Source organism: Dromiciops gliroides, chromosome 2 (genome assembly GCF_019393635.1).
Source record: "Dromiciops gliroides isolate mDroGli1 chromosome 2, mDroGli1.pri, whole genome shotgun sequence".
NCBI classification, from domain to species: domain Eukaryota; kingdom Metazoa; phylum Chordata; class Mammalia; order Microbiotheria; family Microbiotheriidae; genus Dromiciops; species Dromiciops gliroides.
Genome location: NC_057862.1, coordinates 339724646 through 339750288, shown reverse-complemented (window position 1 = coordinate 339750288; position 25643 = coordinate 339724646). Strand labels below are relative to the sequence as shown.

The following is a 25643-nucleotide window of genomic DNA, read 5'->3' as shown; positions in this document are numbered from 1 at the left end:
AAGTGGCTGTTTATATAAACTGAGACTATAGTGGATATGAACTTAGGAGCTAGAATGATGAATACGGGAAATCTATTTCTCATTAACTTAGCTACCCTGGGTCAGCTAGGTGGCACAGTAGATAAAACACTGGCCCTGGATTCAGGAGGACCTGAGTTCAAATCTGGCCTCAGACATTTGACACTTACTAGCTGAGTGACCCTGGGCGAGTTACTTAACTCTCATTGCCCCACTAAAAACAAAAACAAAAAAACATAGTTACCCCTCAGAATCTGAACAAGTGACCATGTGTTTTGGTGGTATATCTTTGGGAATCTAGACCTATTGGGTGTAATGATTGGAATGACACCACCTTCTGGAGACTTACTGTAGAAAAGCTCTGCCATTAGGTGAAGGCTTCTGAGGGCAAGCCATGTGGTCAAGGTTCATAGTGTCAGGAAGTGACGTTTGCTCATGGGTACTGTCTGTCAAAGCTACCAGCCAATCAACTTGAGGAGCCTCCCATTTTCTGGGAGGAGGACACGAAGTAGGAAGTGGACACTGGGGGAGGAGTTCTCGCTTTTTTGGTTGCTGACCTTGCCATGGTGGGTCGGATGATAGGGTCTTTTAGAAATAGTTAGATTTTTACCTTTCTCTCTGATCCTAATACTCTTTAATAAATACTTAAACATTTAAATACTCTTGCTAAAGCTTATAATTTATTGGTGACCACTCATTAGATTTTAGATAGTATAGCTAGAATTTTAGCCCTTACATGGGGTAATAGAAAGTTGCAGTGAGGTGAACCTACGAGGAGCATAAGGGGATGCAACCACAATCCATAAGAGATGTGTGTGCATATTTATATGTATATACACACATATGTAAACATATGTGTATAAACACATATGTTATAGTATAGATTACACACAGAGGGGCACTGTTAGTGTGTTTATAACATAGTTTGTCTGTAGCCCCCCATCTGTCATGTCTTATAGGCATATCCAAAACTGCATTAACTGGGAGATATTGGACAACTGAAGAATCCCAACTACAGGTTCATTGGAGTGTAGAAATGAAAGCCATAACAGAGGGGAGGTTGCAGTAAGAATGAACTCAATTCAGTGCAAATTAATTAGACATACATTCACTAATACCTATTGTATTCCAGGTACTGTGCTAAGTTCTATAGATAAAAAGACAGTACATAAAAACAATCCCTCCCTACAAAGAGGTCCCATTCTACAGTGCAGAAACAATATATACATAGCTAAATATGTTTGAAGTAAATATAAAATTAATTTCATTGGAAAGTGGGTATTGATAAGTAGGTGACCTGAGGAAAGGCCTTCTGTAAGAGGTAACATGCAAGCTGGACCTTTAATAGAAGCTGGAATTCTAAGAGGTAAAGATGAGGAAGGAGAGAACTCTATGTATAGGACTTCTCTGTGCAGTCACAGGCACATGAAATGAAATTTTATGTACAGGTAACAGCAATCAGACTGCTCTATAAGGATAGTAAAGAGTCAGGTTGTAAAGAGATATAAATGCCAAACCAAAGGGTCTATGCTTTATCTTAGAGATAAGAGGAGTGTGTGTGTGTGTGTGTGTGTGTGTGTGTGTGTGTGTGTTTGTAATGGGAGGGTGACTTATTTAGGAATATTCATTTGGCAGATATGAGGAGTGTGGAGAAAGGATGAGAGACGAGACTGAAAGCAGAGCCAACTGTGAGAAATAATTATTAACAATTGGTATCTTTGGGGACCCAATGATCTCCCTTTCTTTCTCAGTCCTTTTTCCCTTCCCCCCACTCTAAAATCTAAGTTGTTCTTGAAAGTAAGATTCATCTGGGTCAAAGAAGTCTTGGGTAGAGAAAGATCCTTTTGTCTAGATAGTTGAAGAACTTTACTGATGAGATTTGGCCTATACAAACCAGTTCTAGGTGGGAACAATTGTGCTCTGATCAGCTTGGGTGGGGGTCTTATATTCTTTCTCTGATGTCATTCTTACCAAGAGTTGAATGACCTGAGTCAGGTATCCTTAGACTTCATTTTAATATAACACACCTCCAAATCATATCAATCAGATTTGATTGCTATGTAATGGACCTCCTACATTTAGACAGGTATAGAAACTGAGATCTTACCACCATTAGGGGATCTTTGTTCTGAGAGAGATGGCCAAATGACCATCCTTTTATTAATAATCTGCTGGCCTATTAATAAAAGGATTAAATTACCTAGAATCTATTTTTTAATCATCACACAACTGATGACAAGATTCATTGCATAAAGATTCTAGGGGTAACTGCTACTGAGTGGAGATCAAGATCAGAAGAATCAAGAAGGGTGAGAAGGGTGAGAGAGGTGAGGAAAGGGTTTCACATAGGCGTTCAACATAAATTGTGGAAGTCACCAAACATCACGGCAAGAAATGATGTAGGAAGGAAAAAAAATCAAACCCAGGTGCTAATTTTATCAAAGAAGGTAGAGGCCTTAAGGAATGACAAGCAGAATTTGGACAGAGTGGCATACCCACATGACACAGACATCAAAATAATAAAAACCAAGTGGTAAAAAAGGATGAATATTCTAGAAATGGCACTGGTGAGCAAGGGTCTAATTTTCTCTAGTAAACACAGTTCTCAAGTTAAAATAATCATTTAAATACAGTTTGTCAAAAGGTCTAAATGCATTAAAAATATTCAACTTTGCCAAGTAGTCTTTTTGCCTTAGAGAAAGGATTTTAACAACCCTATTTGTATTTTTCCAAATAATTTCTCCTAACATCTTTCTTACACCATGTCAGCACAGGATGACTGCTGTTAGATGGTATCATTCTTTTTTTAAAAATAGGAAAATGATGTGTGAGAAATTCTCATCTTTGGAAGCAAAAGATATGGTGCGTAGGGAGGCATACACACCCTATCAACAAGCTGTACGAGCAATTCTGGATTTGAAGATGTCAGAATCATTGCCAGTCATTGGAAACAAATAAAGGGAGGAAAAACATTTCTGTTCAGCACAGAATATAATATGGATAGGGGTGAGCAGTCTTCCTTCATTTTCACAGAAAATGAGATTAAGAAGCAATGCTCTTTCATTACAGCAAGAAGAATTGAGGTTAGACATTAAAAAGACACCAGATTATGTTATGCAGGGAGGGTGCAAGCTCTCCTTTGCTAAATATTTCAAAGAAAAGGATTAACCATGGAATCTTCTTGAAATGATTTATTAAGTAAAGTCCTGTCTAGAGGCAGGAAGAGTTAACTGTAAACAACCCACTCAAGGTCACTTTCAGCCATTCTAAGAATATACTAAAAAAAAACCCATCAAACTTCACCAGAATATGATAAAGTTATTCTTTGTCAGAGAATGGTAAAACTGAGATTTTTCTTAAATGGCTGAAAAAAGCACATACTTCCATGTACCCACTTTTTTTAAAGCCAAAAACAACAACAACCACAAAAATAGCGTTTTGTGACTTGGTGGTTTTTTTTTTTTTTGGTGGGCCAATAAGGGTTAAGCGACTTGCCCAGAGTCACACAGCTAGTAAGTGTCAAGTGTCTGAGGCTGGATTTGAACTCAGGTCCTCCTGAATCCAGGACTGGTGCTGTATCCACTGCGCCACCTAGCTGCCCCCCAAAATAGTGTTTTAAAGACAATGGCTTAAACCCTTTGACCCAATTTTTAACAAGGGCTCTAAAAATCAATCTAAAATGTTGTCACATGTTGAAAGTGAGTCAATTTTTAGATGACCATAAGTTCAAGGTTTTATGTTAAATTTATGAATAAAGGGTAAATTTATGCTAGGCTAGGCTTCACACAAACACATCAAAAGATACATAGTATTGTAGATAAGAGACCAACCTCGGTTTAAATAAGAACTGGGTTCAGATCCTAGTGTTGAAATATCCTAGCATTATGTCCATGTGCAAGTTAAATAATCTCTCAAGTACTCTAAGCCATGGGTTTTTACCCTGGGGTCCATGATACTCTAAAGAGTATATGAATACTCATATATGCTTTCAGGGAGTCTATGAACATGAATGGGAGAAATTATATCTGTAACCTGAATTGAAATTTAGCATTTCCTTCAACTATACATTTAACAAAAAATGATTCTGAGAGGTCCATAGCTTCATCAGACAATCAAAGGGATCCATGGTGTTTAAAAAAGTTATTAACTCCTGTGTTAAGACTATGCTTTAGATATTAGGCCCTAAATGTGCATTAGGGTATAAAGTTTCCACATGAGGAATTTCAGAAATAAAATTGTATGTTGGAACAAAAAATTAAGTTTTATGTAAGAAAATAATTTGTAAACTTCAAACATCAGGAACTGATCTTATAGATCCATAGGGCAGAGAGCTACCACAAACATGACCAAGTTTACCAAAAAATAAAACTTTTTTTTTTTTGAGTAAATCAAAGGGCTCATGAAAGTTGTTTCTTTGGCAGACATGATTCAGAGAACTGATATGGTACAAGTTAAAAGAAAGTAATCTTTCCTGTTGAGTCCTGATGACTCAATGCTGAACTATAGCGACAGCCTGCAGTATAGAACAATATTTCAATCTTGGTACCCTCTCTAGAGACTTATTTTTCACTGGAAAGGAGTTTTTTGTTTGTTTGTTGTTGTTGTTTTAAACAGACAACTAGATTGAACCTTATAGCTCATCGTGTCTAGACTATCATATCAAACAAATACTGCTACCATGGACAGCAACCTCATTACATCATCAGACTTTTAAAGCTAGAAAGGGCCTTTGAGATTATTTAATTTGATACCCTTATTTTATAAATGAGGAATCTAGAGTACAGGGAGGTTAAGGAATTTGTTCCAAGTCACACAGTAAATTAATGATTGGACTGGGATTAGAACTCTCTAGCGTCCTTGGTTATTGTGTCAGATTGAATGTCATGGGAGAAAGGATATGTTGGTTTAATGATGGCAGTTTAATACAATAATCTCACATACTTGGCCTATTTCCTTAGCATGGGCAATGAAGAAGTGTTAGGAGCCTGAGGAGGTGATAGGACACATAGAGAGACAAGAGAACTGGAGGGAGAACAATAAAAAGAGTGGTAGGTGAATGGGAGCCAGTTGCTACTGAGGTTTGACAAATTCTTATGGTCATCATTCACCTGGGAATCAGAAAACCTGCATATATAAGATCGATCTTGCATGACCTTTGACATATCAACTTATTTATCTTTCTTTTTTCTTCTTCTTCCTATTGTCAAGTCGAAATAACCACAGTTAGCTCTACTACATAAGATTATTAATGGAAAAATATATTTGGATTTCTCTGAAGTAAAAATGTTATACGTGTTTGTAAATCAGTCTTTACTTTCCACAAAATAAAACTTAAAAGCAAGGAAAGCTGAACTAAATCACTTATCAGGAGAAACAATGAAATTTAGTAGCTGATTTAAAATGAGATTTTAGTCCTTATGTTTTATCCCCTTGTTGATGAGACATGCTACTTCCCAGTACATATTATGTAATAGGTATAACATGGAAATAGTTTAAAAGGATTAGCCCTTAGACTGTGCATAAATTGAATTTTCTGAGCCTTTCTAACCTGTCACGATGCACACATTCATTTTTTTCTAATATTTCCAAAACCAGTCTGCTACCAAGTGAAAAAAAAAGGATGCTCAAAGAATCATAGATCTAAAGTTGAAGGGATCTAAGAGGCTGTCTAGTTCAGCCTCTCTCTTCCTCCAATGTACATCTGAGGAAACTGAGGCACAGAGAAATTAGATGTCTTGTTAAAAGTCCTACAAATGGTAGAATATTTGTTGAAGCACATGGAGAAGAGATCCACAAGAAAGGAGGTGTAGTTGAGTTATGATCTGAATTTTTGGGAGGAATTTCTATAACTATGATCTCACAGATCTAATTAAATAATAATATATAGAAGTATCTGTATTCTGGGCCTGCTATCTTATGACAAAACTAAGGCACAGAGAGGCTAAATGACTTATCTAGGGTCACACAGCTAATAAATGTCAAAGTCTAGATTCGAAACTCAAGTCTTCCAAATCCTAAATCCAGTACTCTTTCAATAATAATAATTATTATTATTATTATATATAATAAAATTAATTATTGTAATAATCATAATAGTATCTAACATTTTCATAATGCTTATTATATGCCAGGTACTATACTAAATGCTTTACAAATATTATCCCAATTGATTCTCACAACAACCCTGAAAAGTAGTTGTTATAATTATTCCCATTTTATAGATAAGAAAACTGAGGCAAATGGAGGTTAAGTGACTTGTCTAGGGTCACATAGCTAGCAAGTGTCTGAGGCCATATTTAGACTCTGGTTCTCCTGACTCCAGACCCTGTACTCTATTCACTGTGCCACCTAGTTCCCACCTAGTTTAGTCCTATTATTCCTAAAAATCCACTGACCTATCATTAGGACATTAACTTGCTGATCATTTGGCTATTTAGTGCCCAGAATCAATAACTTACTCGTAAATAATCATAACAGGCCTAATGCTTAAGGTCCAATATTTTTCCCTACTTTTTTTGGAGGTCAGAGAGGAAATACAATTCAACAAACATTTATTAAATTCCTGTTATGTGCAATACAGCATGGTACAGTAAATAGGGAACCACCCTTAGAATTAGTAAGATCGCAGATGAAGACTTGTCTCTGACACGTAAAGACCATGTGACCTTGAACAAGTCAGTCACTTCACCCACAGCAACCCCTTAGTTAACAGAATGAATTTCCTCCCCTACTGTCTTCTACACCAATGAAAAAACAGGTCTGAATTGCCCCCCATCCTCTGCTCCCCCCACTCCCCCAACCTTTCCCTAATGTGCAAGAGTACTAGGTATGGAATCAAAGGACATGGCTTTGAATCCTTGCTCTGCTGTTTCCCACCTATGTGATAAATGGATGAGTCACTTAATATACTTAGAACTTCATTTCCTTATTGGTAAAATAAGGGGACTGGACCAAATAAGTGTATAAGTTTCTTTCAGCCCTAAATCTATGATCTTATTATCTCTAGAAAAATGAGTTGGGTCTAAAAGAAAGTGGAAAGCATGATAAAATGGAAAGAGTACAAGACTTGGTAAACCAGCATCCTAGTCTTGGCTCTGCTAACTTGCTTGTAGCCTTGGGTAAGTTATATGTCCTTGCCAGCTCTAACAGTCTATAAATCTATGGGAGGAATGAATGGAATGATATATAATAGTCTTTTTACCTCTAAAATTCTATTCTATTTTATTTTAGGAAAGAAAAGCAAACAAGAATAACACTTGGAAGAGATACTGGTGAATCTCTGAATTGTTTCTTATCCTAAGAAAGGGAATCTTATTGTTTCCTAGCAGGAAGAATGTGAGTAGTAGGATCTAGATAAGATTTTACACCATTTTTGTGAGCTGGACACTTCTAACGACTCTGAGGTTGTATTTTGACAACACATACATATGTGTGTAAAAGAAAAAAAAAGTTTATTTTATAGTCAGTGTCCTGAATTTCAGGCTTACCTCTCCTGAGTGATTATGAGTTTCATTTAGAATGACCTACAATATTTTGGGTCTTGATGTAATTGACACAATATTCCTTGTAAACAAGAAGAGCTACAGAATATCACCATCTTTAAGACATTCATCTTCCATCTGAACTCTGTGCTGGGTCTCTTCTATGATGGCGGCAAACACCCTTTGTGAAAGAACGTCATTATTTTATCCCTTAAGAGACATCGGTATCCTCAAACAATATTAACTTTGCTGTTGTCTCTTTGAAAGAGTCTTTCATAATTGTAAAATATGCATGGAAGATCTTGTTGGAAAAGGGCTTTTAAGCAGCATTTGTCTCTGCTGATTCAAACAGCTTTTAAAAAATAAACAATAAATATAGTGGTGTTTTGCATTGTCTTCACCTTTCAGATAATTGTGTGAATACAAAGGTATAGTATGTCATAGAATATTATTTGAGAAACTCTGAAAGGATGTCCTCATAAACAATTCTCATAAATATTTTTTAGAGATGGATTGGGAGCTATTGATATTGGCTTTATTTTGCTAATGACAACAACCATGTTTTTCTTCCTGAATGTTTGGTGTCTTCTAATGTTTCATCTTTTTTAATCCATAATAAGCTAAAAGAGTTCAGTCTAACTATCCACTCAGAAAAACCAAGTGGATGATGAATGTATATTGTCTGGAAGGCAAAAGGCAACATGGCTTGAAATCCTTGTTCTGCTGTCTACTACCTGTGTGATATTGGACAGGTCACTTAATGTATTTGGACCTCAATTTCCTCATTGGTTAAATAAGGGGATTGGACTAGGTAACAGTGGAGGTTCCTTCCAGCTATAAATCTATGATCTTACTAAGCGTTTTACAACTTGTATCTCCTTTGATCAACAGGTGATCAGTATGTATTAAGTGCATGCTATGCTACTTTGCTAAGCTCTAAGATTACAAAATGGCTGTCCAGTTGAGTGCACAACTCACAGAGCTAATTGATCAGCAGAAATGTCTCTAAAAAGACACTGCAGGTAGATAAATAACTGGGTTCAAAACTGATCAGAAGAATAGGTTAGAGGACACTTTTGTAACACTGTGCATTGTTTTCAATGTCCCTGAGATTCTTCTTGACAAAAGAGCATCTTTTTTTTAATAGCAATGTTCTTCTAGAACATGGGATACTGACCCTTTTTGTGTTTCACACACCCCTTTTGTAGTTTGGAGAATGATGTTTTTAAATGTATAAAACATATAAGACTAAAAAAGGAAACAAATTATACTGAAATATAATTATCAAAATATTAAAAATAGAAAATGAAGTCCAAGTTCATGGACCTTGGGTCCAGTGAGTAGCAGATTGGCATAACAGATAAATACCAGACAGTAGAGTTAGAATGAACTGAATTCAAATGCCATCTCTGACACATCCTGCTATCCAGTCCTGTACAAATCTCTTAGCTTCTCAGTGCCAGCCAGGTAATTCCGTATGACTAGAAATTGGAGAGCAGCATCCATTTGCATTGGCAGGAATGTGCCCTCACTGAGAATTTCCTAAACCAGCAAAATCACAGGTATGATAAGATGATGATGATGATTCAACAAGTCATCAAGTACTTGTTACGCATTTACTATGTACCCTACACTATGCTATTTTTAAAAAAATCACCCATTGATGATTGTTGGAATACCATGGCACAGGTTCTGAAGAAATCATGTTGTGGGTAGCCAAAAAGAAATGTGTCCAGTAGACATAAAGCAACAAAAACTATTGATTAGAGATATTAAAACGTCATCAAGGAGACATAAAACTAGAAAAAGTGGTAGGCCATTCAAAAGAATGACTTTACTAATAGTCAATACAGTAATTAATAACATTAGTAGAGTAACATTATTAAGAGATAACAGATGTACAACCAAGGTACTCATATAATATCAAGAGATCTTGAGGGAGGGAGGCTGCACAATGAGCAGACTCCTTATGAAGGGTGTATAGGAAGATATGGACAGGAATTTCATAGAACAGGAATGAAGGGGTAGACTAAGATCTACACTGTTAGAGGGAGTATTAGCATTAATGAGAGCACAGATTCATTAGAAAGTGAAAGTATCCTGGATTTTCAGTGGAAAACAACTCACAGGATCAACCTTTTATATTCATTGATAACATACCTCCAGTCTAATAAATTTTGAGTCTAATAAATCTTGGTCTTTCATTACCAGAATAAGAAAATAAAATGAGAACTATTATATTTTTAAATGATCATGTTTGCTAACAGAGAAAATTTCCTTTAACCCTTTCTGCTGTGACTATGTTCAAAGTTGCATTTGCTACTCTCAGGATTACTTCTCCTCCACCTCTTTCTTAATATGTGCTTATTGACTTCCTGCAGAGTTCAATTTTAGAACCCATCAAAGAGGATCCACTCCGACTCTGACTACATTTTCATGCATAAATTCATAGTTGTCTTCAGATGGAAATTGCACTTGCATATGCAAATACGTTCTGGGGCCTTTTCATTTCTACTTTTGGACTGCAGTTTTTAATTCATGCAAACACATTACACAAACAAATATGGGCTCAATAACAACACACTGCATGTGCGAATTGTTAATTGCCTAGCTATCAGCTCAAGGGCCTATTCTGCCCAAGCAACTCCCATTATTATCAATGGAAGGGACAAGATTAAATAGAATGAACAAGGGCATATATGAAAATAGAATACCACGGTCTTGGTTTAATTTTATGTAAATATTAAACAAGGAAAGGAGTGACAGGTCAAGATACAACCCACCATTAATCTGGGCACTATAATGTAGCAAACACATTTGCCAGAAAGCACCTTTATTTTGACTGGGGTAGAAAAGTCTCAAGCTCAGTACAGAGATATTACAAAAAAGAATGTTTTCAACCATGCAGTGAGTAAGACCAAACCTATAGCAGAAAATTAAAGTACAGTGAATGAAATACCGTGAATGTGTATGTCACTATTCAAACCATTTGAATCTCACTGAACTGATGCCACAGGTAAACAGCAGTTTCTTTTAAATTGTTCATCCTGGAAGCTGAATGCCACCCTCAGTAATGCAGTTGTGAATCTTCCTATTTTTGAGAGCTTAAGGCACTCACTATGTGTTTTTTAGGGTCAGGTGAGAACTTAATGAAGTCAACCACTTGATCTAGCTGATCAAAGACACTTAACTCCAAACAATTTTCAAGTTGATGGGTTTTGTCCCCCTTCCCTTTTTCTTAGAACTACAGAATGTGTTTCATTTACATGAAGACAACTCAGAAACTGAGAGACAAGATAAAAGCAAAACTGCATGCAGTAAGGGTCTACAATCACAACAGAAACACAGTTTTAACCGTTTCCCTGGTGAATTGTGAGATATAAATATTGCAGGCATTTTAAACAGGCAACAGTTTGTATTAGAATATGTTGTTTGGAAACAAATTTATAACCAGTGTGGATTTTTAAAGTCTTTGTGATCATGTTAAGTGATTAAATAAACATATATATATATTTTTTTTTTCTAAATTTTATGAAATTAAGTGTAGCAACATAAGCAACCAAAGAACTAATTCTTCATTTCAATGCTGCAGTATAGTTAGTTTCATTGTCAGGAACTGGGACAAGAATTCCTCAGAACTAATTAGTGACTCTATTACCTGCAACAGCTACTCCCTTTTTAACAAAGCCAAAGAAAGGAAATACAGACTAAAATGTCAGAATTCTAGTTTTGAGGTATCAAAAGTCATGCTTCCACCTACACCACACAACATGATCTGTATAACATCTGGTAAGAATACTCCCTAAATCTGCCTGCAAAGGGAATTTGGATCCAAACTTAAATTATATTTTTCTCTACTAATTCAGTATGGCGGTAGGTAGGAGATAGTCATTTTAGCTACAATTCTTACACAGCATCTGCTCAAAGACCTATGATTTCCTTTCAATTTTCACAAATTGTGAAAGCTGTACACACAGCAAACCAGATTGTCATTGTGGTAATGGTCATAATATACTGTTTTCATAGAAGGAGGACAAAATCAACAGATACAAATGGTTGGGTCAATTCTACATACCTTGCCTTGGAAACTCATCTGACTCTCTGTGAACCAGATCAGAAACTCGATTTCCATAGTGCATCCTTGTGTCATGATCATAGGCCTTCAGGGTCTCACTTGAGCTGTATGACTTCTGAGTTGGCACTCGGCAGTCCTCACTGTCCAGGGAGGAACTTGTATAGCGACATTCCTTACCGCACCGACCCCTGGTCAAAGAGCGGTGTCTTCTGTCCTTTATATCCATTTTTCTCAATCAGGCAAAAAGCCAATGCTTTGAGAAAAGTCAGTCCTGAATCTTGGCACTTGTCACTTTGCCACCTGAAAACATCAAAGGGGGAAAGAAATTGTGATTACAAGAAATACTGCATGCGGTTCTGACTCATGTTTCATCTCTTTTCAAAAACACAACAGGGCAAACTTGGTAGCAGTCAAAAAATCTTGTTTTGAAATGCTTAATACATACTTAAACCATCCATCTAAATGGAAGAAAATATCTTGTGGTGATTTCCTTTGCTGTTTAACAGATTAAAAAAAATAATGAAAATCTCATCTTTCGATTTTGCAAATGTATACACATATGTCTGACAGTCAGATGTTAGCTATTGTTCTCAAGCTGTACAATGCAAACCAGATTCTACCATCATTAATTATTTTTCTTTTTTTGCTTCAGAAAGAAAAGTAAAGCAGCAGTTGAGCAAGGAGGTTGAAAAGGCAGATTCAAAGATGAAACATAAATATGTGCTATTAATGCTGTGCCAGAGTATAACTTAAATTTGACTAAGATAAGCATTCACAGCAAGGTTTAGAAAATAATAATGAAAAGCAACTCTGGCATGTGGACAATCCACCATTAAAAAATAACATAAGGATTTCAAAAATTCCATTTTTTTCTTTCTCCTCTATGCAGAGCTGCATCTTGCATACACCTGATCACTTCTTCCCTGCCCATTCACCACAGGTGGTGGCAGTATGTGGCTACAACACTGGCAGACTAAATTGGTAAGAACTACAAGGAAAGTGCATGACTAGTTGTCCAGCAATGACACCTGCAATGAAAGCTTGGTACCTATCCCCTCCCTGCCTCTGTACCCATAACAGATGAAGAAGAAACAAACAAAAAACCCAAATGAAAACACCAGGTCCAACACTGATAGTGGGGCAAGAGTTCAATGCATGAGTTGGCAGCCATCTAGCAAATACAAAAACGATATTTGATACCATGGGACTAGCAAACTGCACATTAGTGTGTGCCAAATATCATTCAAAAACATGAGCCTTCTGCCTACCGGACAAAACAAAAATGAGGAAACACATCCAAGAAGTGACCTTATTGACTATGTTTGCCATGCAAAATCGTGTAGGCCACAGGGCCAGGGTCTGAACAGAATGGGCAAATAAGAATTGTAATTAAAGCAAGAGATGTGACCCAGAGCACTGGTAATGAATTTTTCTAGGTTACTGTTGTTCACTGTATCCATAATGCACCGGTAAGTATTTTAGAAGGTCAGCATGTGCTTTTGAACCTATATTTAAGGCTAGGATATAGTACTTTTTAGCTCTTTAAATATAACAAAATTCATTTTAAGAAGCCTCCCTACTCCTACGAATTTGGTTATAAGTCAGATCAGATCAAAGAGTAATGTAGATTGTAACCTTTCCTACTAAAATCAAAATCTAGACCACGGTTGCTACCTTTGACCCTGAATACCAATGTTACAACTAGGTTGCTCAGATTCTGTGTCCCATTGTATATACCTGTCACAGCATATCAAGGTAACATACATTTTAATTGAGACATTTACAAACTAGAGTGAATCTAGAGAGGGGTATTCATGATGGTGTCGAATTTATAATCTATGTCATATGAAAAACAGAAGAGTTAAGAAAGGTTTTGTCTGGAAAACTGATGAGGGAGGAGGATATTCTAACTTCAAATATAGTATTGTTTCATATAGAAAACACTGCAATTCTTTGATGGGTCTGCAATCTCAGTGATGTGCATACCACATTTATCAATGCAAATTACATTCCATTAACCCCTTCTGCAATTCTTGTCCATATCATCCCAAATGCTCCCTAGAAGCTTGCATCCATATTCTAGGGTTGTGTTCGTGCATGTGTGTGTTTTACACTTTTTTGCATAATAGTGAAACATTAGGACTATTTATCTGATATCAACTGACCCAGTTACATGACCAACTAACTCACTTTGTATACTGATAATATAATTCCTTGCTGAGGTCTCCTTAAAAGAAACATGCTTTTGTTTATGGAGGAAATTCTATAAATGACACCCCCCCCAAATACTATGGGGACACCACAATTACATCTATATCCATTCAAAGACTGGCCTAACATTCTGCACAGAGAAAAATTGGATTAAGAATGCATCTTGTTCAGATTATGATCTTTAGCTGAATGGCTAGCCTATTGAGTTAGTCCATCAGTATCTATATCTTGGAAAGGCCCTGGAGATGAAAAATGAACTGGGTACCCTAATGATATAGGAGAAAGAAAAGAAGCTAGATTGCCTTTGCAAAACTGAGAAATACTTTCAATGATTTCACATTACTTCTTGATATAAAAGCCTACCTCTTTCTATATGGAAGAGAGAATATGTTTATTTTGTCAACTCTAAAGACTAGAAGTAGGATTAAAAGGTAGACATTATGGGAAGACAGTTTTTTTACCTCAATAATGGAAAGAATTTTCATACAATAAATTTTTTCAATAAGAGTAAGTTGCCTAATAAAGCTATTAGTTCTATTTCTGCTAGAAGTATTCAGTCTAAAGTGGGAGGATGCATTGGAAGACATATAAGGACACTTCCACTTCAAAGACTTTATTCTAGGATTCTTTACAAGTGCACACACACATATGTAAAAGAAACAGTATGGAAAGGTCTAGGGGTTTGTAATCAGAGATAATATAAAGTTCTAAGTAAATATCAACTATTATTATTAATTGGTTGATGGAAGAAAGAAAGGGAGAGAGGGAGGGACAAAGGAAGAAAAAGAAAGAAAAATAGAAATACAAAGAGAGAAAAAGAATGAAAGAGGAAAAAAGGAAGGAAGGAAGATATTTATTCAGTGCTTATTATGTGCAAAGCAGTGTGCTAAGCACTAAGATACAAATAGAAAAGTCAGAGAGTCCTGGTTCTCCATTGTAGAGCATGAGTAGATGGATCTTTCTTACTCTAATATTCCATTCATAGCAATGGAGAAGAAATTAATCTTTGTGGATATCAACATTCTGTTACTTATGCAAAATTAAGACATTAATCTTCAGTATTTTTGTTCTTAATAAAAAAGTGAAAAGTGTTGAAATTCCAATTTAAGAAAGCTGAACTCAATTTGAAAATAGAGGTTTTTTTTTTCTTTTTGCAGGGCAATGGGGGTTAAGTGACTTGCCTAAGGTCACACAGCTAGTGTGAAGTGTCTGAGGTCGGATTTGAACTCAGGTCCTCCTGAATCCAGGGCTGGTGCTTTATCCACTGCACTACCTAGCTGCCCCATAGAGTTAATTATTAATGGCATGGCAGGGTTTGGGTTTTTGTTTTTGTCATTTGCTTTCTGGATACCCGAAAAGAATGCTATGCAAAGGTGATCTCCTGGCTTAGTGATGTTTCCCTTATCTGGTATTATCACATAATAATGTATAATATGAACTTCTAAAAACCAACCATTTTAATAGAAATCTAATGTTAAACAATTTGTTATATTTTGACAGAGTTTACAAAGCAGAATTTAACCTTGTATTGTAGCATGCTATAATAGAGTGATGCTCTTAGAATCTACTTCAGTATGCAGGGTCACTTTTCCTACTACTCAAGAGCCTCAGAGTGCTCTGCATTTTGAGTTCTTGTGCCTATTTTTTGGTACTTTTTTTTGCTGCATCTTCTCTTGCTTTGGGGCTAATAGCTTAAATTCCTTGTTGCTGTAAGGGTGCCTCTATCTAGCAGCTTCATTTCTTTCTAATTGCCTGTGGGTAAGCAGTAAATAGCTTTTTATGAATTGTATTTAAAATAACAAATATGCACCAAGTTAGAGCCTGAAGGATGCTAACAGTATATCTTTTGGTAAAGTGCAAGGGCTTTGGTGGATGAAATAATGACATATTTTGACGATCGAAAGGTAGATTTTTTTCCTATTTCTTAGATTCTCACCTGTGTCCTAGATATTTGAAGGTTCCAGATAAATGGCACCCATATAATCAAAGCAGTATAATATATGTTGAAGAGCAAGTTAACTGGGAGGGAGCCAGTGAAAGGAATATACATAGGACAGAAATATTGATGTGTTACTAAGGAAGGGGCCTCAGAGCCTGTAGGTAGCTGCCACTGTGATTATAACTAATTCACAAGTGAGACCCTAGAACAAAAATAAAATTTCTTTTCTTATTTACATCTACATAGTCAACAAACCACCACTGGAAATGCAAATAGTTTAGTTGTGAATAATAAAAGTCTTACAATTACTAAAAAAGGAATAAGAATAAGGAAAGAAGGAGACCAGTAACATCAATATTTTCACTGAGTTTTCACCTTCAGTTGGATTGATAAATGGTAGTCATTGGGTGCCACTGGATACCCCCAGCTCCTGAAGGCTACAACAGTGCTTCATTCCATTCCATTCCACATTTCCTCTCTTAAAGAGGATTCACACTGCTTTTTTCATCAGTCGCTTAAGTGGGTTCCATCACTTTATCAGAGCTGAATACAGAGAGCTTGCCTGGAAGCCTTTGTCTAATTAACTAACCCTATGAGCTGTAACACTGTTCACTATTAACTTTTCAGATTATCCTACTACTTAAGGGGGTTGACTTGTTAATCACTGACAGCTCATATGTGTGTGTGTGTGTGCATGTGTGTGTTAAGCTTAGTTTATAGACAACTATCATGTCCACGGTACACTTGATACCTCTGAACAGTGGCTCCATTCATTAAGCCAGGGCTATTTTAGCCTCATCTTTTTGCTGGCCAGAGGCTGTTGTTTTTATTTTTTAACTTCTTAGACAAAATAATGCATAAATATTTAAATTTTATGTATCATACGTGCTTATATGTATGCATGTATGTATATAATATATAAATGTATATAATTTCTTTTTACACACATTTTTAAAAGGTTAGGTACCAAGCAAAATCAGCTGTTTTAAAACGCCTACATGTAGTTTGCAATCTGTGAGTTCTGAAAAATGCCAACGTGCTTACTTCTCTTCCCCATTTTTAATTATGATAAACCAATGAAAAAGTGTGTCTTGTAAGAGGAGTTTGTATCAAGTTTCTCAAAATTGCACGCTTCCATATTTGAATGTGTTTCACACTTATTTTGGAAATCTGATAAGGAGATTTCTTATTTAGGCTTATTTCATAGTTAACAATAAAGAAAAACGCCTGAATTAGAAAACTGATGAACAATACCTTCTTGACTACTGAACAAGAGTTTACCAAGTCCTGTTAAGTCTATGCCCCATGATATTTCTCCTATGCACCCTTTTCTCTGTATTCACAGCCACCACCCAAGATCAAATTACCCGTGCCACTTTCCACCCAAACTATTGCAATAACCTTATAATTACTCTCCTAATCTCAAGTCTCTCCTTACCTCTAATTTATCCTCCACACGGTTGCCAAGTTGATATTCTTAAGCACAAGTCTGTCTACACCACTTGCCCTACTCAAAAAGCTCCAGTACCTCCCTATTGCCTCTAGGATAAAATATAAACTCCTCCATTTGGCATTGAAATCGTTTGACAATCTGGGTCCAACCTATCACTCACCTTCATGCACTCTGTGTTTCAAGCAAAATAGCTTCCTTGATGTATATTGTACATAACCATCTATCTCCTGTCTCAATCCCTTTGTACAAACTGTCTCTCATGCCTGAAATGCACTCCTTTCTTACCTCTGCCTCTTGGAATACATACTTTCCTTCAATTCCCATATCTAGTGTCACCTTCAATAGAAATACTACACTAATCCCACCCCATACCCACCTGCCAGTACTTTCCTCAAATTATACTTCATATTTAAAATTTTTCTTATTTAAGAATATTTATGATTTTCTTATAATATCTTAATTTTATTATGATGAAATAAGTGTTTTTCTTGTAGGGGTAAAAAGTAGGTAAGACCTTTAAAGGCAAGAGATGTCTTTTTGTCTTTGTCTTCCAAGGTGTCTAATAAATGCTTGATAATGGGTCAATTAATTGATAACTGATTCTAATATGTGCTTTCTTCTAATATAGCAGGCTTTTTGAATGGAAGCAATGAAAAATAAAATGATCCTTTTTCCTACATTACTTTCAAAAGTGACAATTTTCAAATTGAAGCAGTTTTTACTTGACTCCCAAGTGGCATGTTCATATATTCTAATGCAGACACTTTAAAACATTGCTAGACTCCTTCCTTCCCATCCCAACTCTTAGCATACAAAGGTGGCTCTGGAAAGATTAAATCCTAAAAGAGAACTAGAGATTATTTTTGCAAACTATAGGTCTAAGAGGGAAATCCTATGAAGGGAATAGTTTATGGGAAGACCCCCTGACTAATTTAGTCCATCTAATCCACTTAAAGAAATTATAGGGCAGGAACATTTGTCAGAAAGAGACATCTCCCATGTCACTGGTTCCTGATTGGGAGATATGCACTCTTCTGGGTAAATACATCAACCTTTGCTTGTTCCCCCTGCTCAAAGGGCTATGGCAAAGATGATTGGCCAATGAGAGTCAGGAGGAATATACTTAGGAGTCATAAGGGCTGGCTCTAGTTGGCCTGTCAAAGTGTGGAAATGGCACTGCCTGATCTCTTTTGGGTCTTTCTCTTTTGTACTATCCTCTTTGTGCCCAGACATTTTGTCATTGGCAATTTCAAGGTGTGGTCAGAGGAATGAAGTGGGGAGGAAGATTTTTGCAACATGGAGAAAACCACAGAAATCTGATATGGAATCTTGAACCACTGGCAGTTTTTCTACCTTGCTGTGTTCTTCTTTTAGCATAAACTAGCAGTTAACATTTAATGACTACCTTAGGAGTGTAGAGTTCAAGAATTCGTGATTCAGGTGCAAGATATCATGTTGGGAATGACTTCAACAACATTATACTACTAAGAGGAAAAGATGATCACTGTTGGTGATTCTGGAGGTGAATAAAGGTCCATGCTTTAGATATGGACTTTGTGAACTGCTCAGAGAACACAGATGAAATCGTAATACCTATTCTGTAGTTCCACAAAATTTTGTCTTTATTTTCTGGTCTATTTGTGAAATTTATGTATTCTGCATTTGTTAATGCATGCCTGTGAGTTTTTGCACCCTCAGCATTTTCTGTGGTAGGGGAAATAAATGGAGGTCCTATACTTACATTAAATACTATTCTCCAGAAGGGATGCTATATGGGGAGACTTCAGCCATGAGGTATATCTAAATTATAGTTTAGAGATTTTCTCAGAGTTTTATTCTAAACTTGTATCAGAGCAAAAGAGAAAGAGGATAGGCCCCCTCAGGATAAATCAGGATTCTGTTACCTTAGATCCCCTTCCTTTACGGGAGTGACATTGTGGAACTTTGTTGTTGTTTAGTTTGACCCTTCATAACCCCACTGGCCATACCATCCATGATGTTTTCTTGGTAAAGATACTGGAGTGTTTTGCCATTTCCTTCTCCAGGGGATTAAGGCAAATGGAAGTTGAATGACTTGCCTAGGGTCACACAGCTGGTTAAGTGGCTCAGTCCAGATTTGGACTCAGGTCTTCCTGACTCTGAGCCCAGCATTCTATCCACTGAGCCACCTATCTGCCTCATTGTAGACTTTATTTACAAAACATAGAAGCAATAATTTGATACAGCTAGATAGCATAGTATATAGATTGCTGGACATCAAGTAAAAAAGTCCTAAGTATGAATCCTGCCTCAAACACTTCCTAGCTGTATGAACCAGGGCAAGTCACTCAACTTTTGTTTGCCTCAGTTTCCTCCTCTGTAAAATGGGGATAATAATAGCATCAACCTCCCAGGTTGGTTGTGAGGATCAAATATGGTAACATAGAAAATGACCCACAAAACTTGAAGTACTATATAAATATTAGTTGTTGTCATTGTGACAGTATTATTATTTATTATTGTTAGCTATAACAGTAGCAGCAGCAATAGTAATGGTAGTACAAGTCGTAGTAGTGGTTGAAAGAGTGGTGGTGGTGGTGGTGGTAGGAGTGGTAGTAGAAGTAGTAGTAGTAGTAGTAGTAGCAGCAGCAGATTGTCTTTGTTTCCTTCTTTATTACTACTAAGACAATTTACTTTCTATGTTTCCATATGAACTAAGAGTCCAAAACCCTGTATTCTTGTCCCATCTTTGCTACTAACAAGTTATATGACCTTAGGGAGATATTTTTCCTCCATAAACTACTCAGTTTCCTCATCTGCGATCTGAAGGGTTGAATTATATAAACTCCAGGTTCCCTTTTACCTTGAATCTCTTATGAATCTCTATATCTTCTAATCTCCATGAATTATACTGATCAAATTCATGGTTCTGTTTTGCTTTCATTATTCAGACATGTTTTTTTTTCTTTTTTTAAAATAAAGTTCTTCTGTCCCTTAGAGCCACTTACATGCACATGAAAGTGTATTTGCATTTTGACCTGTTATGAAATGTAAGCTATATAAACTTCCAGCCTAATAGCCTTATATGAAGTTAGGAGTTGCAATGGATAGAGGACAGGGCCTCAAGTCAGAAAGACCTGAATTCAAATCCAACTTCATGTACTTACTAGCTGTGTCACCTAGGGCAAGTCACTTAATCTCTGTCTACCCCACTTTCCTCATCTGTAAAATGGGGAAATAACAATACCTAGTTACCAGAGTTGTGAGGATCAAATGATTTGCTACATTATTCTAGTGTAGTCACTTAAAATATTGCTAGAAAAAGATGCTCTGGAAAGACTAAACCAAAAATGGACCTAGGTTTTATCTTGGCAAATTATGGCTCTAAGAGAGAAATCCTATGGAGGGAAAGGTTGATAACCCAAAATGTTGCTATGTAAATGCTAACTATCATTATTATTCCTATATTTATCACTATGTAAATAAAGCTTATACTTTTTTCTGGGCAGGGCAATGAGTGTTAAGTAACTTGCCCAGGGTCACACAGCTAGTGTCAAGTGTCTGAGGCTGGATTAGAATTCAGGTCCTCCTGAATCCAGGGCCAGTGCTTTATCCACTGCACCACCTAGCTGCCTCCCAAAGCTTATATATTTATGTACATCTATAGGAATAAGGATAAAAAGATAGAGGCCCTGTTTCTATGCCTATTGTTTGCTTTCTCCAATCAAAACTATCCTTAACATTCAGAGTCTATAGCATTAGAACTACTATTGAAAGTACAACATAAAAGGCTGAAGTTTAGAGGAGTCACTGACACCTCACCTCCACCTTTGTATTAATCCCTTTGTACTCTTCTCATTTCTCTCATTTGAAGATGAAGAACAGGCTTCACCTTGGGCGTTTGCTAAGTCACTGGAATGAGTAAGAAAATATCTCTCTTCTCTTCATTCCCTCCACAGGAAGCCCAGGCAAGAATCAGAATGAGCCCTACAGTTCCATAAACTGCAATTATTCGAGTGTAGCTCAATAATTATTGAATTTCAGAGCTGAAAGAGACATCAGTAGAAAAATATCCTGTATAACAAACCCAAAATGTAGTCTCCCATCCTTTTCTTGAAGGCCTCCAAAGCATAGGGAACCCACTAATTCTTAAAATAACCCATTTTAATTTTGTATTGCTATAATTGTGGAAAAATTTTCTTCATATTAAACCCAAATTTGCCAACTTCTACCTATTCTTTCTAGTTTTGCACTTTGTGATCAAGCAAAAAGTATAAATTCTCTTCCCACATGACCACCCTTGACCTTTTTCAAATGATGAAAGCTGTTATTACCACCCTACCTAAGTCTTCTCTTCTCCAAGCAAAATAATCCTTATATGTCCCTTTATCATTCTGGCAATCTTATGAGCACTCACTTTTGCCTTATCAATGTCCTTTGTAAAATATAGTTTTCAAAACTCAACACATCACTCTAGATGTGCTGTTACAAAGGTATGCCACTTTCTCGTTCCTGAAAGCTTTTCCTCTCAATTCAGCCCAATATGAGATATGAATTAACTCTTCACTATTTTTTCCAGGTGAACTATTGCCTAACCCTACCTCCTCAATCTAGTGCCCAGGTTCCAAATTTTGACTTCATATGTTATGATTTTACTTATAAAATTTTATATTTATACCTCTTTAATTTTATTATTTTAATAGTCAGTTTTATATTATTGGATCCAGTCTGATATTCTAATTTATTAAGATGGTTTTGGATCTTGACTCTGACATGCAGTGTATTACCTGTTCTTCTTTCCCCAGCTTAGTTTCATTTAAAATTCGATAAGGATGCAATTTATTTATTTATCTGAATCACTGGTAAAAATGTGAAATAGCCCTGGTCGAGTCGAACATAGATCAACCCTGGGGGTCTTCATGGTAGATCTCCTTCCAATTTGACATGAAACTGACCTTTGGTACCAGCCAGTCAACCAGTTTGTAATATGATGAATTGGATTTGCATCTAGTCCCCACCTTTATATCTTTAGCCCAAGAATAAGTGAAGAGACTTCATCAAATGTTTGGCTAAATTGTAGCTAAACTATACATATGGAATTCTTTAATCTACCAATCTAATAAGTTTGAGTGGGGATGCTAATGGAAACATTTCCAATATTACAATGCTTGAATTGTTCCTTTTCTCAGATTTTACCCATTTCAGAGGTGCTGCAAATAAGATGAAGTAATGCCACAAATTTCTCTCATAAAAATCTCATATCCAGGATATCTTAGGAAACTGTTTCAAATATAGAACAAGAGTCCTTCCTAAATATATAAGTAGCTAAAGGATATTAAGAGACAGTTTTGAAATTAAGAAATCTAAATTATCAACAACCACACAAAAATGCTCCAAATCACTAATAATTAGAGAAATGCAAATCCAAACAACCCAGGTTCTGCCTCACACATATCAAACAGGCAATGAAGACCAAAAATTTAAAAAAAAAGGAAACTTACAATTACTAGAGGGACAGGGGGGAAATAAACATGCTAATTCACTGAGGGGTTGAATTAGTCCAGCTATTCTGGAGAGCAATTTGGAACCATAAATACAAAAGTCACTCAGCTCTATATATGCTTTGACCCAGGGATAAAATAATAGGCCTGTATCCCAAAGATATCAAAGAAAGAGGAAAAGGACAATATGTATGAATATATACATATATATATATATATATATATGCATACATCTTTTATTATAACAAACTAGAAACTGAGGTATCAATTACTTGGGGAATGGTTGAACAAATTATGGCATATGAATACAAATAATATTATTATGCCATAAGAAAAGACAAAATAGTTTATTTCAGAGAAATTTAGAAAGACCTGTATGAACTGATATGTAGTGAAATGAAGAGAAGCAAAAGGATCATTTTTGTTTGTTTGTTTTTGCTGGGAAATTGGGGTTAAGTGACTTGCCCAGGGCCACACAGCTAATTTTAAGTGTCTGAGGCTAGAATTGAACTCAGGTCCTCCTGACTCCAGGGCTGGTGCTCTATCCACTGAGCCACCTAGCTGACCCCAAAAGGATCATTTATACAATAAGAGCAACATTGTCAAAGAAAAAATACTTTGAAATACTTAAGAACTCTTTTTTTGTTGTTTTGTTTTGTTTTTGGTAAGGCAATTGGGGTTAAGTGACTTGCCCAGGGTCACACAACTAGTAAGTGTCAAGTGTCTGAAACTGGATTTGAATTCAGGTCCTCCTGACTCCAGGGCTGGTGCTCTACCTACTGGGCCACCTAGATGCCCCTAAGAACTCTTATTGATGGCCAGCCATAACTCCAGAAGACTGATGTTTAACCATGCTATACACTTTCCACAAAAAAGTGATGGATTCAAGGTACTGAATGATATAGATAAATAGATAGATAGATAGATAGATAGATAGATAGATAGATAGATAGATAGATAGATAGATAGATTAAGACATAGTCATTATGGAATTTTCTTTACTTGTGGATGTGTGTATTATATATGTATGTGTGCATATACACATATATACATGTGTCACAGCAGTTTTGATTCCTTCTTTTCTTCCTTTCTACCTCTCCTTTCTTTTTTCTTTTCTTCTTTTTCTTTCTTTGGCAATGGATGAATAAAGGTTGGAAAGATAGGCTATTGAGAAGGTTGCCAAAGGAAAGCAAGCAAAGAAGAGAAATAAAAGGAGTTCATGGAAGCATCTAAAAATACTCAGAAGAAAACAGAAGGAATTCCAGAAGAAATTCCAGAAAAGCACAATAACTTTGAAAGTGTCATGTTTTATTTATTATAATTAAAATAAAAAGTAATATATATATGTGTGTGTTTGTATACATACATACACACATTTATAAGATGCCATTTTCTCACAGTTCTTTTTTCTGTCCTATTTTGTAAATATAAATGTTTATTTTATTTGTTGTTTATAAATTCAGAATAAAAATTAAATTTAAACATACAATAGACTGTTGGTGAAAAAATAGCCAATCCCTGCAATTTCTACTGTCATACCAAACAAATCAACAAAGTAAAAAAAAAAAAGGGAAGAAAACCAATAAACTGAATCCTTATTTACTTGCCTAACACTCTAAATCAAAGGGGAGAAGAAGAAAAATATCAGTGGAAAGAAAAAGAAATAGAGAGATACAGATACACATAGAGAAGAAAATTAGACAGCCAATCTGATTGAACATGATAAAGTACTACTAAAGTAAACTACCTAGAACATGATTTAGTGTCTCCCATGGTAGAAGTTACCCATGATCTTAATGTTGTGTTCTCTTGGGTTTTCTGTGTGACTAAGTTCTGAGTTGGAGGCATGAAATCATAAGAGAGACATGGGAGCTGTACCTTTCTTTACCTGGCAACACTTCAATTGAAATGAGACTTTACATTGATGGGTTTATAAATTATATAACAATTCTCAAAGCAACAGAACTGTACATACTCAGTAGACCAGATACATTTACCATAGAAAAGGAAACATGCTTTCCTGAAAGGCATCTGAGATAAGATATCTTTATAGACTTGCTGTATAGCAGCATTGATAGTCAGCACTGTTCTAGATGATGGTGGTGATGGTGAGGAACTTGGATTTTAGAGTTGGAAGACATGGATGAAGAGCAGATGGAGGTTTAAAGAGGTCTTTCTTTGTGGTTATGAACCTCTAGACTTCTTGTCGTACTATCTCATCTAGATCTTGACTAGAGAAATTCTGATAAAGTTCCACGTTGCAAAGGGTTTAATACATCTTGTTTTTCTTTGATCAAATGGACACATGCTATTAAAATGTCATCTCAAATAGGGGCAGCTAGGTGGCGCAGTGGATAGAGCACCAGCCCTGGAGTCAGGAGTACCTGGGTTCAAATCCAGCCTCAGACACTTAACACTTACTACCTGTGTGACCCTGGGCAAGTCAGTTTACCCCAATTGCCTCACTAAAAAAAATTTTTTTTAAAAATGTCATCTCAAATAAATATCCCTTACCAATACATAAGTTAAAACTGAAATGCTGCTAACTGCCCTTAAGATATAAAAAGTAATATGGAAAGGGTAAGAGTAATAACTCCAAAATGACACATAGCCTGGATCAAAGACCTATCTGTAAATGATATAGTTCCCAGAGTGGGTTGTTAGCATAACAATTCAATATTTAGAAATGGGAGTTGGGGGGCAACAAACATCTTGGAAGTCAGGAAGGTCAACTAACTTCAGACTGAACCTGCTTTACAAAATGTCTCAGTGCAGAGAAAAGGAATTAGAGGTTCAAAGAATTTTAGAACTCAAAGATATGTGATCAACTAAAACAATCAACTTCTTTTACAGAAGAGGAAGCTGAGACCTAGAAAAATAAAAGGACCTGCTCCAGGCCCCACAGCTTCCTGATCCAATACTCAATAGTTATGTTTTACTACATAGGACACTTTCAATGGTGATCATGCGTATGTTAATGAAATGC

General features: G+C 36.1%; 1 protein-coding gene across 1 annotated transcript in view; it reads right to left on the bottom strand.

Moving 5' to 3' along the window:
* The window catches only part of TENM2 (teneurin transmembrane protein 2), a 1399253-nt gene that overhangs the window by 1035936 nt on the left and 337674 nt on the right, over positions 1–25643 (bottom strand). Inside the window, 1 exon segment of the mRNA XM_043982744.1 lies at positions 11575–11874. Within this exon segment, the coding sequence (XP_043838679.1) occupies positions 11575–11800 (226 nt within the window). The 5' untranslated portion in view covers positions 11801–11874.